This window comes from Microtus oregoni, unplaced genomic scaffold, assembly GCF_018167655.1.
Source record: "Microtus oregoni isolate MIOR12 unplaced genomic scaffold, Mior012 000006F_ref0000085, whole genome shotgun sequence".
In the NCBI taxonomy this organism is placed as follows: domain Eukaryota; kingdom Metazoa; phylum Chordata; class Mammalia; order Rodentia; family Cricetidae; genus Microtus; species Microtus oregoni.
This window is the reverse complement of record NW_024543065.1, coordinates 26162248-26180982: the sequence shown is the minus strand read 5'-3', so window position 1 is coordinate 26180982 and position 18735 is coordinate 26162248. Positions and strand designations below refer to the sequence as shown.

The 18735-nt window shown below is 43.5% G+C and overlaps 1 protein-coding gene across 1 annotated transcript; it reads left to right on the top strand.

Annotated features, from left to right (window-relative positions):
* Positions 1 to 7872: 7872 nt before the first annotated feature.
* On the top strand, positions 7873 to 17778 carry LOC121449031 (sodium-dependent glucose transporter 1C-like). The gene is made up of 4 exons (XM_041653232.1): positions 7873 to 8232; positions 9682 to 9850; positions 11253 to 11369; positions 13610 to 17778. Exons 2-4 carry the CDS (start codon positions 9802 to 9804, stop codon positions 14569 to 14571), a joined length of 1128 nt encoding a protein of 375 aa, XP_041509166.1. The 5' UTR covers positions 7873 to 8232; positions 9682 to 9801; the 3' UTR covers positions 14572 to 17778.
* The last annotated feature ends 957 nt before the right edge of the window (positions 17779 to 18735 follow it).

Sequence of the window (18735 nt, the reverse complement as noted above, 5' to 3'; positions counted from 1 at the left end):
AGAGGAGTCCCACTTCCTCCAGAGGATGCCCAGGCCCTAAAGGTTCCACAACCCTCTAAAACAACAGCCCCAGCAGGGCACCAAGTATCAAACAATCCTGGGAGGGGCATTTCACATTTCACATTCAAGCTACAGAAGCATCTGTCAGTATTTCTTGGGGAAGGGGGACAGTGCAGGGTCAAATTCAGAACTCTTCATGGGCCAGGCAAGCATTCTACCTCTGAGCAGATCCTCAGCCCGCCGTTTCCTTGAGTGGGCAGTCTAAGTGGGCCAATCAGAGAAGGTCAGCAGCAGTGTTTCAGTGGGCTCTGGAGATTCAGTTTTTGAGGTCAATGTATAAGGAATGCCAAGATATTTTGAAATGTTCTGTAATTCCCAGAATCCTCACGGTCTTGTACTGTCAATCTCTTGCTATGAGGCACTTATTTTGGCAGGAGCCATCAGGCGATATTTCATGGTCTCTTATTTTCAGAGTGTACAAAGAATTCACACATGTTTGAAAAGTTGGGTAGTGTTCAAGTAGATCAACACCACTAAGAAAGAGAATGGATGTGCTGAGCAAATGAATCGCCAGGCCATCCACACTAACCAGGGACGTCGTGGAGAAGAGCTTCATGAAAGAGTGTATTTTGATGTAGACAGATGTTTTCACTGTTTGACTTTACCAGTCAGCTGGATTAAGGAATGCTAGTGACCCATTTATCTTTGCCTATAAGACATTATGGAGTGAGTTTGAAGAGAGCTGTCTGCGAGACTTGACTGCCTTCTGGGTCTACTCTGAGGCACTTACTGAGGCCTCATTTCAATGGTCCATTTCAAAAGAGAAGTGAGACAGAATGACAGGAAGGCTCTGAGAGGCGCTACTGGTTATGAATGCATTCCAATTTGACGTGCTTGCTCTGCCTGCTGACTTTCTGACAAGTGTATTTACGGCTGCGTTTCACTGTTCTGAAGATGCCTCTTTCCCTCATACTTTATGCATATCTGAAACAGCGTATATTTTATTGTCAATGATCATTTAATACCATGGCAAATTATAACTGACAGCAGGTTTCTGTATACAGATTAAAGATAATACGATTTACAATCAGTGTTTTATATTAGTGAAAAAAAAACAGTAGCAACTTCAGTTGTGGATGTTATATTAATTTTAAAAAAATTTTTAAGGAAAAAGCTGTTTGTTTGTTTGTTTGTTTATTATTTCAAGATGGGTCTTACCATGTCACCTTAGCCTTGTCTCAAACTCTGGGACTCAAGCAATCCTCCTTCCACAGCTGTCTGAGTTCCGGGGCTACAGGAAGGTACTGCAACATTTCCTGTCCTTTAATGTGTGATTTTTTGTCTGTGTTCAGATAGAATTTGTAGACTGTGTGTTCCAATACCTTGACAATAGAATGAATCCGTGTCTATTTGTGTTCCGATGGGGTTAGTAACACTTTGTTTTGCTACCTTGCTGGGAGGGTACATTTGCATACAGTCATATTCAGAGATCTGTAGACACCTCATTCTCTTGCCTTACATATGAGGGCTGTAGATGGATCTTTTTGAGCCCTTAACTACCTCAGTAAGACATAATAGGTCTGGGACTTGCTGTTCCTAGATTTGACTTTTCACTGGTTTTGAATAGTAATCATATCATGAAAACTGTAAACATTTGACAACTTTCATTTACAGCTAGGCAATCTGTCTGAGGGTTAGAATGTTTGTGTAACCCACTATACAATGTTGCACCTGCGTGGGGTTTAAAGTAACAATGAGAAAGAGGAACAATGACCATGGGTCAGAGGAGAAAGGCTGCTTCATATTAAATATAACAAAACATATGCGTGCTATCCTTTAAGGGGCAGGATTGAGTGAGTTTGTTTACTTCTTCCCAAGCTTTATGGTGAATGGCTTTTAATTCCAATCTGATGGTGGCGGGTTATTTCTCATATCACTGTAAGTTGCTTCTGAATATATCTTTGGTTTAAGTGAAATGTGGCACCTTTCTTCACAGCAACCCACTCACCTTGTGCTCACAGCTTGGCCTATGGACTCCCCTAGCACGAGGCTCAGAAGAGGATGGAGCAACAGAAGGCTCTTTCTCTTTCTGTAGTGTACTCTTCTCTTAGGACTGAAAGTACCTCTGCTCAGTTTACTGTTTCTCCTACAGCCCTGGGGGCTTAGGTCGTAGTATTAACCCCTTAACTAGACATTCTGCCTTTAGCATCTACTTCCGTAGAATTGTTATCTGGTTGGTTGGTTTTGGTTTGTTCGAGGCAGGGTTTCTCTGTAGCTTTGGAGCCTGTCTTGGAACTAGCTCTTGTAGACCGGGCTAGCCTCGAACTCACAGAGATCAGCTTGCCTCCACCTCCTGAGTGCTGGGATTAGAGGCGTGTGCTATCACCGCCCAGTCTGTTTTAGGCAGGCTCTTGCTGTATAGCTCAGGCTGACTGGCCTCAAACCCAAGGCAGGCCTCCTGCTTCAGTCTCCTGAGTGCTGGCATTGTAGCCAGGAGCCATCACAGCCAGATAGCAGGCAGAGAACAAAAGCAGCAGCCAGAGGATATAAGGATTATGGTAAGACTTGTATTTAGAAGGAGATCGCTATCAAAAGGAGCGAGAGTGATGATCATGTATCTCCAGTTCAGCGAAGCCACAGACAGGAGTGCCCATTGTACAGTGCAGGCTTGTGGGAAACTTTCCAGGGTGTTTTTTATTTCTTAGAATTAAATACCACTGTTCTTGTCTGTTTAATCCAGGGATACAAAGTGCTTTTCTCTGGACTGTGATATGAGAAGTGCTTAGTGATACTGAAGAAGGCAAAGGGCCATCTGCTTCTGCCCTTCTAGAACCCATAAACCTCAGGAGGAGAAAGGACCCAGGAGAAACGTGATTGCAGTGTCCTCTTGTCCCCCAGCACGAGTGATAAGCCTTTGGTACCATGGATTTTAACCCTGACCTGTATAACAATTACCTCGCAGTGTTACATAATGACCAATGCCTGGCCCTTTACACAGAAATGCCTTTAAGTTCCTCTGTAGTGTAATCTCAGGCAAAGGTGAGAACAGAGGCCTTTGGGAATGCAAAGGAACAGGAACCTCTCTCTGCTGGGCAGAGCTAATGCAGGGCTGGGGAAGCTGTGCTCTTTGTGGGTGACTTCACTGTGCATCCTCTCTGAAGGACGAGCAGGGATGGAGAGGTGTCCTGTTTGCTGTCACCATCGCTGCTGCTTGGTCAAGTAGAGAGGAAGGTGGATTCTGTTGCTGGAAGTTCTGACAAACACGAGCAATTCCAGACTCTCTGCAGCTTGCCCGCCTTCTGCTCCGGCATTTTAATACATTGTGATTTTATTCCACCTAATCAACTGTAGTTTTATTTCCTCTTTAAATGAAAAAAAAAAGGAGGAAGACTCTTAATGTATGGAGAATATTTTTACTGTAGATATAAGGGAGAAAGCAGGCAGAGGGGAGAGTCCTGGCTGAACATGGATGGCCCACTGACTTAACCGAACCATGAGAGGAGGGGAGAGCCAAGAGGGGCAGCTGGGCAAGAGACTGCTGTGGAGGGATCAGGCTGGGGGAGGGGGAGGGAAGCCCCAGCCCTGAGAAGGAGAGGGTTAGTGTACTGGAATGGTGAGAAGTACTGGGGGAGTCACAGGTACTGAATAAGGCTAGTCCTGGGTTTGAAATCTAACCCCCTTAAAGATTAGGCGTGGTCTTGTGAATTTCTTACATTTACATATGACTGCATTCATTGATTATAGGTTTTGAAGAACATCTTGAGAGGAATATTGTGACGTGTGATATAAACACATTTATAATTATAAATTCATCACAAATACTTGCTCTGAGCTTAGACGCTGGTCATTAGTTGTGTCTTTGATTTTTAAAAAATGGGCTTGACATCTCTCCTTTAGAAATTAGTCAAGAACGTCTTCATGTTTTACACGTTGAGGGGTTCACACTTACACTGAGTCCCTACAATGTGAGTAGCATTCCATTTGACACGTGAACAATCCTTGGGGTTTTTTTTTTTTTTCCAGCTTCTCTTAAGAGCTTTCTGACAGGTTCTAAACTTACCAGTTCTCCGGTGAAATTGTTACTTGCTACATGACTTACTACATATATTGCTGATAGATTTCCTGGCGGAGATGATTATAGCTACTCCTCTGTCTCAGAGGAGAAAGGAGATTTTCTGAATGGGCACCTGGAAGCCTACTGTCGGGATCCATGGCCCTGTTTTGCACTTAAACAAGAAGAGTAAAAGAAACTATTCAGTGTTTGCAACTCAGCATGATTCATGTGTATTCTTATCTCCTGACTTCGTACATTTATGAGTCTCTGGGAAAGATCTTCTTAAAGTTGGAACGTTCAAGTTGAAAGAGGTTATGTCTTATCTAAATGATTATAATAAGTGATAGTCCCCGAGTCCTTGACTCCTATGGTCCCTGTTTCGAGTGACCCTGGTTTACGACTGTGTGCTCTGCTCAGGACAGAACTTTCATACTAGGGACTCTGGGCAACCTTTGACCTTTTGGTCTCCTCTTAGGAAACTGTGGCAATAAGAAGCAAAAAGCAGCATTTCAGTATTATAAGTATATGAGTGTTAAATAGAGGCCCCAGTACTTTCTACAAGGAAAGGCTTGTTTGTATCTGACACTTTCTCTGTGGGATGCTCCCTGGGACTAGAAAGATGGGCTATCGGACTGGTTCCCAGGGCGCACCTGAGGCCTCGCTGGGGCTTCGTGACGCTTCCTCTGAGGTTGATGATATGCGTGTAGAGGGGGCTATTTTCTGATTCTTTACTAAAAGTCATTCTTTAAGAAAGCAATTGAGCGGGCTGGAGAGATGGCTCAGTGGTTAAGAGAACTGTCTGCTCTTCCAGAGGTCCTGAGTTCAATTCCCAGCAACCACATGGTGGCTCCAAACCATCTGTAATGAGATCTGGCGCCCTCCTCTGGCTTGTGGGTGTACATGGAGGCAGAAAGTTGTATACATAATAAATAAATAAATCTTTAAAAAAAAAAAAAGAAAACAATTGAGCTTGAATCCAGATGTCATCTATAAGCTATCACACCAGGCTTTCCTTTCCTCTCTCTCTGTGACTGAGCCAACACACAGTTATCACCCTTGACAAGGAACTGTGTAGTTTTGTATATGAAGAGGGACCACAGAACACAGAGGTGGCGGAGCCAGCTTAGTTATGGTGCTAACTTCTTTTTTTTTTTTTTTCGAGACAGGGTTTCTCTGTAGCTTTGGTGCCTGTCCTGGAACTAGCTCTTGTAGACCAGGCTGGTCTCGAACTCACAGAGATCCGCCTGCCTCTGCCTCCCGAGTGCTGGGATTAAAGGCGTGCGCCACCACCGCCCAGCTGATGCTAACTTCTTATGCACACTGACAACACTGATTCTGATAATCTCCCCGAACCCTGAAGCCTTGTAAGGCAGATGCTGGATGCTGTTTTCATAGAGGAAGGTACAGTTATAGGCGCTATTTCCTCCTGAGTGCTAAGGCTGGTGGAAAAGAAGCCAGAATTCAGTCTGAGGTTTGCACGATTCCAAAATCTGTGCTCTCTTCACCAAACTACACATGTTTTTCTTCACATTTGCCCTATATAAGCTGTTTAATTCTGTTTAATATCTGTTTAATTCATGTATCATTCACCTGTGTAATCTAGCTTCAGCTCACACCCGACTAGACACCTGCTCTACTCCAGGGACAACTCTGGCTTCCTGACAGTGTTTAATTCTTTAGCTAATGCAATAATTTACCTACCAAAACTTTGACTTTTTGTTTTTTTGAGACAAGGTTTCTCTATGTAGTGCTTGCTGTCCCGCAACTTGCTTTGTAGACCAGGCTGACCTCAAACTCACAGAGATCTGCCTGCCTTTGTCTCCTGAATGCTGGGATTAAAGGCGTGAGCCACCACATCCAGCTTTTTGAGTGGTTTTCTTATGCTAGGAACTATAGCCTGACTTTCTTTTCTGCCGCCAGTCCCAAATAATTATGAAAACTGGCTTCAGCTTAGGCTTGTCTTAACTAGCGCTTATAACTTAAATTCACCCATTTATGTCAATCTACGTCTGTCACGTGTTGTTACCTCTCTTTCATCCTGCACCTCCTGCTTCTTCTCCAGCTAGCTGGCAACTCCACCTGCCCTCTTCTTCCCAGAGTGCTCTCTTGTCTCTGGAAGTCCTGCCTAACCTCTTCCTAACTATTGGCTGTTCGGCTTTTATCACGCCGATCACAGCAATACATTTTCACACCTTGTGTACAAATATCCCACAACAAGGAATTCTATTCATTCAGGGGTACAATGGATGCCAAATCAGACATAACGTCTGACGTCATGATTTCAGAGTGGGTCCAGGTGATACGCTCAGGCTTGACGTCAGTGACTGCTTCTTAACCGTCTAGCATGAGTAACTTTTAAAGAACTATTTTTGTTGTCCTGTTTCTACAGTTTTTAACCCTTTACTGGCTATACAACCAATTGCTTCTGCTCGACACATCTGAACAATGTCTTGGGGTTTCTTGCGTGTTTGTTTTGTTGCCTCAGCAGGGCCTTTGAGTGTGTGGTACTGCTGCTTCCGCTTCCTGGCTGGTTACAGGTGTGATCCACCACGCCTGGTTTGCACACCAATTACTTCCTTATAGCGATGACTGGATGTTGTTGGGTCCTGGAATCCCTAATCAAAGACTATTGCAATCAGGTCTGGCGGCTTATGCCTAGTATCCCAGCCTTGCTGAGCTAAAGCGGAAGGTTGAGACATTTAGATCAGCCAGAGCTACAAAGTTAAGATCTTACTGCAAACAGGAGGGAATGGAACCAATTAGCTCTTTAGACAAAATTGGCTTCAATTCAGCCTTTTTACGATGAAGAGGTCTGGTTTTAGGAATATCTATAGAAGTAATATTGACAGAACTTGAGATATTGAGGAGAAAGAAGAGGAAGTATGAAGGTGTGATCTTGGAGTCTGTCTGGAGATGACCAGGTAGACGGTGGTGACGGTATATATGGCTGCCCCAGATTCTCACTGTTGGGCAAGCTGACTGCAAACCGATTTCAAGCTGGACTCTCTCAAGTAGCAGGGCCACCAGACAGCAGGCATGCCTCCGATTTTTAAAATCCTGTTAGTTGTCATGTGCTCCTTCAGAAGCCACCTGCACATCCCGAAATTCTCAGAGCTGTGGTTTCGGAGATCTACTGTGGCCTTTGCGACTCTGCGTTTGAAATGCAGACAAGAAGGAAAGTCATAGACAGGAAGTTGGAAGCTGATTCAGGAGACGTCTTTGGGGTGATTAGGAAAGGCTTAGTGACCACACGTGGATGAAGCTGTTTCGGAGGGATGATGAGACCAGGGTTTGTGTTCTAGGAGCCTCAGAGTATTCCGAAAGAGGAGCAAGAGTTGGGGCACGCCCGCAAGGATGGGATGGGGGTGTTGGATAAAGACCAAACTAAGCGACCTTGCCTTCTGTGAAGACGCGAAGGCCTTAGTAAGCAAAACTTTAGTCGGCCATCTAATTTATCACGCTACGTCAGAAATAAGTTCTGAATTGGACGAGACACATATCCGAAACCACAGCTTTGGGCCTATGTTTGTTTCTGGAGTTGCTGTTCCACTGTTGGCGATTGACTAGGCGGCAGCGTTGCGAGGATTGGATAACACAAACGAAAGATGATGCCCGAGCTTCCTCGAATGTCTGTAGAGTGGAAAGATGGACAAGGAGGCAGAGAAATGTCGGGCGTCAAGGGCTGGGCTCTGGCCAAGTTTACAAAGGCCAAGCCATCCCCCCTCCTTCCTCTCCATAGGTGATGGGGGTGGGGTCGGGCCTCACCTTGTGGGTGTGGCAGTGCTTCTCCTTGGGGCTTAGCGGTGTCATCTGTAGATAGGCTGCTTTTACACTGGCGACCCGGGAGCCCAGCAGAGGCGCTGGCTGCAGTGCGGACATCGCAGGGACGGATCACCCTGGAGGTGGCGTGGGGAGCCGCGGGGCAGGCTGCGCCCAGATCTTACTCGCCTGGACGAGATCGAAGGCATCCAGAGCCTTTTGGAACCGCCAAGCTGGAGCTAGAGACGGACCTGGAGTTCCGCTGGGCCCCGGCCCCCGGGCAGCTCCTCTTGCAGGAATCCGGGGCCCCGGCGACGCTCAAGGAGTGGGAGGAGGCGGCGGCTGAGCGCAGCGGCGGGACGAGGCGCGGGCTGCTCTGGTTCACCACGCTGGTCCTATATGCCGCCTTCGTGGGACTGGTGAGAGCCCAGGCTGTCCCTTCCCAGGCTGGGCCAGGAGGTTCCCTACTAGGAACGATCACTCCCCGGCTGCAGACCTGCTTCCCTAGCCAGTACAGTGGGAGATCGGGTGCATTCATCTTTCTGGGTTTCCGTTTTCCCATCTAGGAAATGATCACAGTTCTAATCTTGGAGGGTTTTTTGTCAACTCAAACGGATTGCCTTAATGTAAACTTTCATGGTCATGGGTACGATGGGAAGAGATACAGCAAGGGAGGCCCAGACTTTCACCTGCTCACCTCCACAATCACCCTTGCAAACTCCGGGGTGGGCTGAGTAAGTTCAGCTACCTGGCAATTTTGCAGACGGAAAATGACTTTTCTTCATCATTCAGATGGTTAGGTGGTAGGAGTAAGCGCCTGCGAATGCCAGTAGCCACAGTCTTTAAGATTGTAGCATTTTTAGACACGGTGCCACAAAGTAGCCCAGACTGAGGCTAAACTCAGTGGTGGTGTTTCTGCCCCAGGGATTACAGATCCGCACACCTGGCTTGCTTCTCGGGTTTCTTTGATGTAGGAGGAACTGCGAAGGAAAATTCTACAGGTGCCTAGAGAGCCTTCCCTGTGTGCTGAAGTCTCAAAGTCCCTTGGAGGACTTTGATAAGGACTCAGTATTCTTTCCTTGAACTTGGTGCTTGCTGCTGGCCTGTCCTCACTTGTCGTCCTTCGTCCTGGGTCCCTGCTATTAAAAGGGGGCACACTGGTTTGAAGCAGATCGGTGCCGTTACCATCAATCACTCTTAGAATATAGATAGATGACTTAGAAACGTTTTTCTTAAAAGGACCAATGCTAACACATTGTAAGGCAACATTTTATTGATAAAACCGTTGTGTATGTGTGCATGTAATAATTCCTTAAAAGTCTATACTCCTTCCTGGTGGCTTTGGAATTTCATTAAAGAAGATTATAGATTTAGAAACATTCAGAGAGTTGATTTCCAGCATATTGTGTTTGTGTAGGTCAGAGAAACCTATGTATGTCAGAAGGATTGCATTTTTTTTTAACATAACCAACATGAGCAATACACTGATGTTTCGGAATTTAAATTTTGACAACTAAATTCCTAGATCAGTAATAAATGGAGTATATTTAAAATAAAATATTTTGAGAATACATTTGATATATCTTAGTAACTATTAATACAGAAAAATTTTGTAAGGTGATCTTCAAAATCTAAACAGAACTGCAACCAAAGCCAGGCAACATTTAAATACTGAGTAGAGGATGATTCACAGGAGCGTGCGCCTCTAATAGTAAAGGGTTGCTCATCTTGTTTTGTTTGAATAAAGGGAACCTCTATATTACATTGTAATTCCTGCCTCCCATTCTTTATTATGGAAAATGCCACCATTTAAATGCATACCAATTTAGTGGTTGTAAGTTTAAAGCTCTTCTCATTTTAAATTTTAGGGAATAAGCATTGCTATCCTTGGGCCAACATTTCCAGATCTGGCAAGAAATGTGAACCAAAACATCAGCAGTCTGTCTATCATTTTTGTGGGCCGTGCCTCTGGATTTGTTTGCGGCACCATGATTGGTGGCGCTCTCATTGACTATATGAATCATTTTTTACTTTTGGGTAAGTAAACGCTGCTTTTTTGCTTCTCCCTCCCCCCCCCCTCCAGTGAATTTTAAACTTGACTTTAAGCATTAAAAGCGTAGACTGAAGAATGGTTGACAACAGAAATGGGTGTGGGTATCCTCCCCTTCTGTACAGAATCCATCCATACTGAACATTCTAAAACTTGATTGGCTCTTTCTCAGGAGCGTTGGTAACCCTGAGCAATACTGACTTTTACTGTCGGCTCTGCTCCAGGCTGACACACTGGCTGACCTTGAAGCTCTGCTTATCTGAGGGTACGGCAGGGCTTCTGGGGCCGTGGGGTCAGAATAACTCCTGGAACCTGGCCAGGCTCTATGGACTTGGGGTTGAAGATGAAGGAACAGGGGATGGTGTAGCCTGCACTCGGGCCTATTGCCCTTGTCAGAGTTGAGCGCAGGTTGATCCTCTCAGATCCCGACCCTGGAAGAGAGGGCAGAGTTGTCAGCATGCCTTTTTCAATAAATTGGCATAATTAAAAAATTTTAGGTTACTGTGATAAAAATCCTTTGGAGGCAAGGTGAATAATTTATTGCTGACAAATAAGTAATCATCATTATTCCCAAAGTTGGCTAAAAGATTGTTTTTCCTGTACTTTATTTCCTTTTATCCTCCAAATGAACTTATTTGGTAAAATTTCCCTGTCATCTATTATGATTTTTATTCTTTTTTTTTTTTTTTGATTTTTTCGAGACAGAGTTGCTCCGTAGCTTTTGGTTCCTGTCCTGGCACTAGCTCTTTCTAGACAGGCTGGCCTCGAACTCACAGAGATCCGACTGCCTCTGCCTCCCGAGTGCTGGGATTAAAGGCGTGCGCCACCACCGCCCGGCTATGATTTTTATTCTTGCGTTGTTACCTCATATAAGAATTCTCTTTGAAGTAATACTTTTGGGGTTAACACAGACACTAAAAAAATTATTTTTTTATAATTTCTAATTTGACCATTAGCAATAATAGAATTGTATTCAAGTCATAGTAATTAATACTTTTGTAGTCCACAAATATTATAAAAGATTTAGATAAAACCACCATGTATTGCAACTGTATCTCTCATCTACTCATGATTGAAATTTTACTGTGGTGGTAGTGGTGGCTTTGCCTTCTTGGCTTGATTGTCTTTGAGACAAGATCTCACCATGTTACCTTAACTGGCCTGAAACTGTCTTTGCAGAACGTGCTGGCCTCAAACACAGAGATTTACCTGTCTCAGTCTCCCAGACATTGGGATTAACATTAGTGTGTACTACCATGCCCAGCCCAAGACCAACCAGTTTTAATTCGGTGTTATTTTTCATTTATAGAATTTGTTATGATGTTCCTTTGACCTAGGACCCTAATGAATACTTGTTTTATAGCTGGCTTTATTGTCTTCTGTTTTCAGGTGTGTCAATGTTAGCTACTACAGTTGGGTTTTATTTCATTCCTTTCTGCAAGAAGGCAGTCTTACTGGTTGTCATGATGTCTGTCTTTGGTACTTCGGTTGGTGCTGTGGATACAGGTTAGTGAACCCTTTGGAGTCATCTCCTGATTTGGGGATAGTACAATGAGTAAGAATAGACCATATGAAATTGTGGCATCGTTTGTCTTGGTCTTAAGATGGCATGGACTCGCACAATCAGATTACATTTCCAGCACCCCTTCTTCCTGCCAATCAGGACTGGGCATGGTGGTAAACACTAACGTTAATCACAACCAACCAATTGTTATCCACTAACTATGACGTGAACTTTGAGAATTTTGCTTTATGAGAGATTGTTGGGTTGTCCCCAACATGGAAGGACTCCCTTTCTGCGGGAAATTATAATGCAAATGGGCTAGCTCTCATTCTGGGACAGAGTTTGGTTGCTCTAGTATAAAAGAAAACGATGATTTGATAGGACAAAGTATATTAATTATTTTGTAATTGCTGTGATAAAACACTATAATGAAAGCAACTTGTAGGAGAAAGACTATTTGGGCTTAGGGTTCCAGAGCTCCCATGATGGGGGAAGCTGGGACCACTCATCTTGAACCAGAAGCATAAAGCAGAGGGAGCAGTTAGAAATGGTTGGAGGCCTTTAAATTCTCAAAGCCTGCCCCAGCGGCACACTTCCTCCAGCAAGGCCACCTCCTAACCCTACCTAAACATTATTTTTAGTATACCACCAAATAGGGATCAAGTATTCAAATGCCAGAGACTATGGAGGACATTCTCGGTTAAACCACCACACAGGGGTAGAATTACTTACTATATGGCTGCAGAAGCACAGAAGGAGTCATTCAACTTCAGATGCGACCGGATTCTAGACTTAGAGAAATCCGTGAGGGTACCATATTCTTGCCTTTGTTTTTGGTTGTTTTTTCTTTCTCTGCAGCAGAAAATCTCCATGTTTCACTCTATCACTGAAGACCTCCTAAATTACATGCAGATCATTGCTTATCCCTAATCCTAGCTTTCAATTCCCAACTTTCTTGTTCTAAGGGAAGAAACAATATTTGATAGATCATTTACACTTCAAGCTCCATTTGAATGCAAAAATTACAGTGTGGAACCATATGATTGTCTCAAAATACCTGATTTGTTTAAAGATAACCAAACACTAGATGCTTCTGGCTTTTTACTGTGTGGGTGTTGAAACTATGTAGTGTACAATTCTGAAAATTGTTTTTGTTTCCTATAACAAGTATGCCACAATTCTGGGGCAATCTGGCTCCCAGTTGGGTGTCATGCATCTGGTTTAGACTTAAGCAAACAATATTCTTCAATTGGAATTGACACCTAATTGGAAGTACTGAATCTTTGGCAGTTTCTCCACCATTAGATTAAATTTTGCCTAGTATATATATATATATATATATATATACATATATATACATAAATATATATATTTACATACGGACCTGGGGATATAGCTCAGTTGGCCAGAGTATCTGCCTAGCATGCATGAAATACTGTGTTTAATCCCACGCACTGCATAAACTGAATGGCACATTCTTGTAATCCTAGCAGTTGAGTGGCACCGGTGGGAGTACCAAAAATTCAAGATCATCTTTAGCTACATAACAAGTTCAAAGTCAATAGGACATATATGAGAACTGTCTCAAAAACACAAATAAATTTAGCAGTGTGTTGTTGTTTCTATTGCTCTGAAGAGATGCTATGACCAAGGCAACTTATAGAAGAAAGCATTTAATTGGGAGTTAGTTTACAATTTCAGAGGGTGAGTCCATGATCATCATGGCAAGGGGCATGGTGGCTTCCAGGCAGGCATGGCACGGGGGGAATAGTAGACGAGGACTTTAGATCCTCATTTGGAGAGAAGGAGTGGAGGCGGAGGGAGATGGAAAGGGGGAGGGAGCAGGATATATTGACTAGACTTGGGGTTTTGAAACCTCAAAACCCACCCCCAGTGATAAACTTCAACACCTAGCCCTTCCTAAACAGGTCCCCAGGTGGGAACTAAGCTTTCAAATATGTGAGCTTATGGGGGCTATTCTGATTCAAACCACCACAGTTAGTAATCTCCCAGTGAGATTACCATTGTTTTATGATAAACTGTTTCAAATGTACCTAGCTCACGTGACGGTTTACTAACTTATAAACTTAACGTATGAAGATGAGCTGGAACCCAGTCCTCTGGTGATAGGGGGTTGAAGCACCTTAATTGGCTCTGGTGTAAACATCACAAGCTCCCATAGCCCAATACAGACACCCCTTCCTCCATGAAGCGACTGACAAATTGTTCCTTTAACTTGTAGGTGGGAACGTCCTCATCTTGGCTCTTTGGGGAGACAAAGGAGCCCCACACATGCAGGCCTTGCACTTCAGCTTCGCCTTGGGTGCCTTCCTGGCTCCCCTGCTGGCTAAGTTGGCCTGGGGTACAACAGCATCCACTCAGAACCACACAGAGTCCGACTTTGACCCTCTAATGCTGAACGGATCCTCTGAAGCCAGCCCAGACGCTCTGTTTGCGGTACCCGAGGACATGAATCTGCTGTGGACGTATGCTTCCATCGGCACCTATGCGCTAGTAGTTTCTGTCTTTCTGTTTGGTCTGTTTTGTAAGAACCGCTCAAGGCAGAAAAAATCCACAGAATCTAGTCAGAGAGTTCGAAGAGCTAAATATCATTGGGCCCTGCTCTGCCTCCTCTTCATCTTCTTCTTCTTTTATGTTGGAGCCGAGATAACATTTGGTTCTTACATATTCTCCTTTGCCACCACCCATGTTGGCATGAAAGAAACTGAAGCAGCCGGCTTGAACTCCGTCTTCTGGGGGTCCTTCTCAGCCTGCAGGGGCCTGGCCATCTTCTTTGCCACATTCTTACAGCCTGGAACCATGATTGTGCTGAGCAACATTGGCAGCCTTGCTTCATCTTTGGTTCTGGTGCTTTTTGACAAGAGCCCTCTCTGCCTCTGGATCGCGACTGCTGTGTATGGAGCCTCGATGGCAACCACGTTTCCCAGTGGCGTTTCCTGGATCGAGCAGTACACCACCTTAACTGGGAAGTCTGCAGCATTCTTTGTAGTTGGTGCTTCTCTGGGGGAAATGGCTTTTCCTGCAGTCATCGGAATCATTGAGAGACACTACCCAGGACTGCCGGTGGTTCTGTACGTCTGCTTTGCGTCAGCCATCTTCACGGGAGTTCTTTTTCCCGTGATGTATAAATTAGCCACCTTACCCCTGCGCCACCAGGCAAAAGAAAGAAAGAGTGAGGACTGAAGAACTTCTCTTTCCAGCTCTAGGCTCAATGACTGTGAGGCAGAAAAGAAGTGGGAAGACGCAGGAAAATGGAATGGAACACATTCTGAGGTAGTTGAGATGAAGGATTCGAGGCATCTGTAACCGAGGAGTCTAGACATATTTCTAGTTGATAGAGGCCACAGCTGATGCTTCCCAAACACCTCCATGTGTGAGGCCTCTCAGGTAATGGCTGTTATCCCCTGGGATACACCAGTAGAAAATGGACAAACATTTGGAAAAGATAACTTGTTTAGTAACTTCATAGTTCCTACACTTACGGCCAGGGGAGCCACGTAAGTTCTCAGCAATTTCCTGGGGTCAGCTTCTAGAGCTATTGTACAGTAGCTGCTGAACTGTTTTTAAAAATTCTGGAATTTCCAGAGTTTTCCATAATGTACCAAGTGATCTCATATAGTGGGATCTTGTAACGAGGCTCCTGTTTGAGAGACTTATTAGGAAATATGTTTTTTTTTTTGGTGTGGTGTGTGCTAAAAGGCATCTATAGTTAAGAAATTGGTAGTGCTCCAGTAGGAAGGTACCACGGAGATGTGGAATGGATTGGCCTTTGCTGCGCAAATGATCAAGCGTCCATTTTCTCTTGGATGAGTGGGAGAGGGTAGTTTTGACACAAGAGAAACTGGAAGTAGTAAAATTGATCCTATAAAGGATGTACTCTGCTTAGGAAATGAATTAGCAGTTAGTTAAAGGGTGGTACCTCCACGCTCACTGGAAGAGAAGTAGTGTACTGACCAAGTTCGCTAGAAACTGAAGAGAGAAAACTTTGTGCCATAATCTAAGTTTAGGATTGCTGAGAAAATTTCTGCTAGATGATTATTCACCAAGACTGACCTCCAGTTAGATTCCATCCCCATAACGAAAGGGTCTTATAAGCAGTCATTGGGCCCATCACCATATCAAAGAACATACCTCTAAAGGGCAGCTGAAGGGGGCAGAGCAGGGTGACAACCATCACTATGCCCTGGCAAGATGAATCTAGGAGCAACTATGTCACAACACTGGTGTGCTCAACAAACTCTTCTGACAATATCTTTGTGTGTAAATCTCCCACCTGCCCAAGTGTCCAGACACACGGTGTCCTATGACTGCTTAAATTGTTCCAAGTATAACCTGGACCAGGACCTAAGAGAATTAAGGGTGACAAGATTTGTGGAAAGAATCGGCCTAAGGTGTGAGTAGGAGCTAGGAAATCTTCAACTCAAGGCCAGCTCTTCTTTGGGCATTAGCCACAGTCAGCTTCATGGCTTTTTGGATTTTTGTAAAGAGGTTTTCCTTTATTAACTCTAAGTGTGTGGCATGATTTCTCACTAGGTAGGCATATTATTTCTATAACAATTTCATGGAAACCTATTTGGAAATGGGGATACATTATGTAATTCTTTGCCATATCCCTAGTGTTGGGTTAAAGAATGCTAAGGACTTGTTTGGTTTGGTCCTTTCTTTCCATCTTTTTTTTTTTTTAAGATTTATTTATTAAGCATACAATATACTGCTGGCAAGAAGGTTGTGAACCACCATGTGGTTGCTGGGAATTGAACTTGGGACCTCTGGAAGTGCAGCCAGTACTCTTATCCTCTGAGCCATCTCTCCAGCCCTGGTTTGGTACTTTCCCTCAGGTGGAGTCCTGCTTTCTAGATTCACGATGAACACTGACCAGGGACTTCTTTCATGTCATCTCCTTGTCCTTCACCCTGGAAACGCAAGCGAGAGGATTTCCAAACTGAGAAACCCACAGGGTTTGGAGTTTGTGCAAGACATCTGCCGAACAGCCCTTCCTTCTCTTAAGATGACAATAAAGAAGCTTTAAGAATGTGCTTATATGGATATATGCTAACACCTTAGTACTTTATTTGAATAATTATATGAAAAACACTTTCATTGCTGAATTTCATTATTGTTATTGTCCTGTTTTGTTTTGTCTGGTTTTGAAATAATGTTTTGTTGTATATCATAGACTGGCCTGGAACTGGTAAACCTTCTACCTCAGCCTTCTGAATTACACCCTGCACCTCCAGGTCACAATAGTGCTGTATTTGATCCATCCTAAAATAAATCTTTTCCTAATACTTTAACATCTTGAAATAGATATGAAATAATCATTCAACTCTTTAAACAAATTGTATGTTCTCCATACAAATATGGAAATAATGTACTTCAGTATAATTAGTATCTTAGTCATTGAAATGTGATTATTCTAATTATTACAATCATACTATTTTACAGATAATTTTTTAAAGTTATGGGTGGTCTCACTGTAACATCCAGGCTGGCTCCAAATAATGGGGCTCAAAGTGATTCTACTTCCTCAGTATCCTGAGTAAGAGGACAGACAGGTACCTCCACCCCAGACAGAATGTTCTATCTGCATATGCTGTTTCCAGTTATATTCACTTGTACTTAGAGAGAGCATGGTCCAATACTAGAAGCTGTTACAGAGGTGCTACTTCAGCGCACAGCTGTAGGCAGGGTCTGTTCCATTCTCAGGGTTTGGACATCAGTTACATTATAAACACTATTAAAAACAGGCTAGTTTTTTAAAACTTATGATGAGGCAGTCTTTCCTAGGGGTTGGACTCCTTGTGCAGCCTCCTGGGCTTCTCCTTGAACTTGAAATACCTGGGAGTCCGATATACTGAGAAGAGGGTGTTTTGTAACCAAGGGTGGGGATAAGAAAGGCTATTTTCTGAACATGGCAAAGCCGGCCTGTGTCATCCTTAGACAAGCCTGAAATTGATGTGAGATTATATTTCTTTCTACATTTTAGCTGACTGATGTTGGATTTCTACCATATTACAGTATGTTTTCTCTTTCCTAATTTCTATAAATGTGCTTTCGATAAACGTGCTTTAGTTTGTTCATGTGGGGTGCCCCTCTGTATGCTGTGAAAATATTTTATTACCATTGGTTAATAAAGAAGCTGATTTGGCCAATAGCCAGGCAGAATACAGCCAGGCAGGAAATCCAAGCAAAGATACAGGAAAAAAGAAGTCTGAGTCTGGGAGACAGCAGCAGCTGCCAGGGAAGCAAGATATGAGGTAACAAGTCACAAGCCTAGTGGTAAAATATTGAGTAATAAAAATGAGTTAAAGTTGTAAGAGCTAGTTAATAATAAGCCTGAGCTAATAGGCCAAACAGTTTGTAATTAATATTAAGCCTCTGAGTGGTTATTGGAGAACTGGCAGGCAAGAGAAACTTCCAGTTACAAATGGCGTACCAACATGAAGCTCTTGAATTTCCAAAACACCTAGAAAAATTTTAAAAAGGTTATAAATGCACAAAAATAGAACTGTGCTGGGCTTCCTAGTCTCATGATTTCCTGCCAACAGCAGCAGGCCAGAGGTGTATCTCCCAACACCTGCCTGTAAGATGGAGCTGGCTACCAGCTGCCATGAGCTAAGCTGCATGGTGGGTTTCCACAGTGTCACACAGGTCTCGGTATAGAATGGCTAACCTTACTCATACGGACAAAACAAAAAAGTTTGTGGGCTTGTGGGCAGCTGCATGCTACCTGATGGGGGAGGGGGTACAGGAGGGGAGCAGGGGTGGGGTAATCATGAAACCCATTGCTACCTCCATCGTATTGAAAAGTAAAGCATGGCAGAACCAACAGCCAAAGTAGGCACTCTGGTCCTAGCCACGCCCACTGGACAGTTTAAAACAGTGATCAAAAACTGTTACAGATTAATAAAGACAGGTTCTAAACGGGTCACAGTGTGCTAAAAAATGTACATGGCTTGGGAGAAAGGAAAAGAGTATAGAGAGTTACGAAAAATAAGTTTTAAAAATAAAACAAAGTCTTTCAAGAGACAGTAAAGGTAAAATAAGAGAAAAAGCCACAAAAGATGGGAAATACACAGAGGACCTGGATTATGTAGACTACTGTGTTTTCTTTGAATTTTTTTTTTTTTTTTTTTTTTTTTTTTTTTTCTCTCCCTTAATTTTTATTTTGCAATATGTCAACTTTAAAAAAGTACCACATACACTTCAGCTAGAATCTCCAATCATTAACATTTTTCATTTTTTGCCTCTGTTTTCCATTTGCAGTTTTGACAAGTCACATGAATATTGCACACATAATATTCTTATGTGAATATTAAATCAATGCACCCATGAGCAAGAACTTCT

Excerpts from the sequence above, each read along its gene's own strand:
- LOC121449031 (XM_041653232.1), top strand. The coding sequence starts at position 9,802 with ATGATTGGTGGCGCTCTCATTGACTATATGAATCATTTTTTACTTTTG. Across the intron at positions 9,851-11,252 it reads GAATCATTTTTTACTTTTGG|GTGTGTCAATGTTAGCTACT; the intron begins GTAAGTAAACGC and ends TTCTGTTTTCAG. Across the intron at positions 11,370-13,609 it reads GGTTGGTGCTGTGGATACAG|GTGGGAACGTCCTCATCTTG; the intron begins GTTAGTGAACCC and ends TTTAACTTGTAG.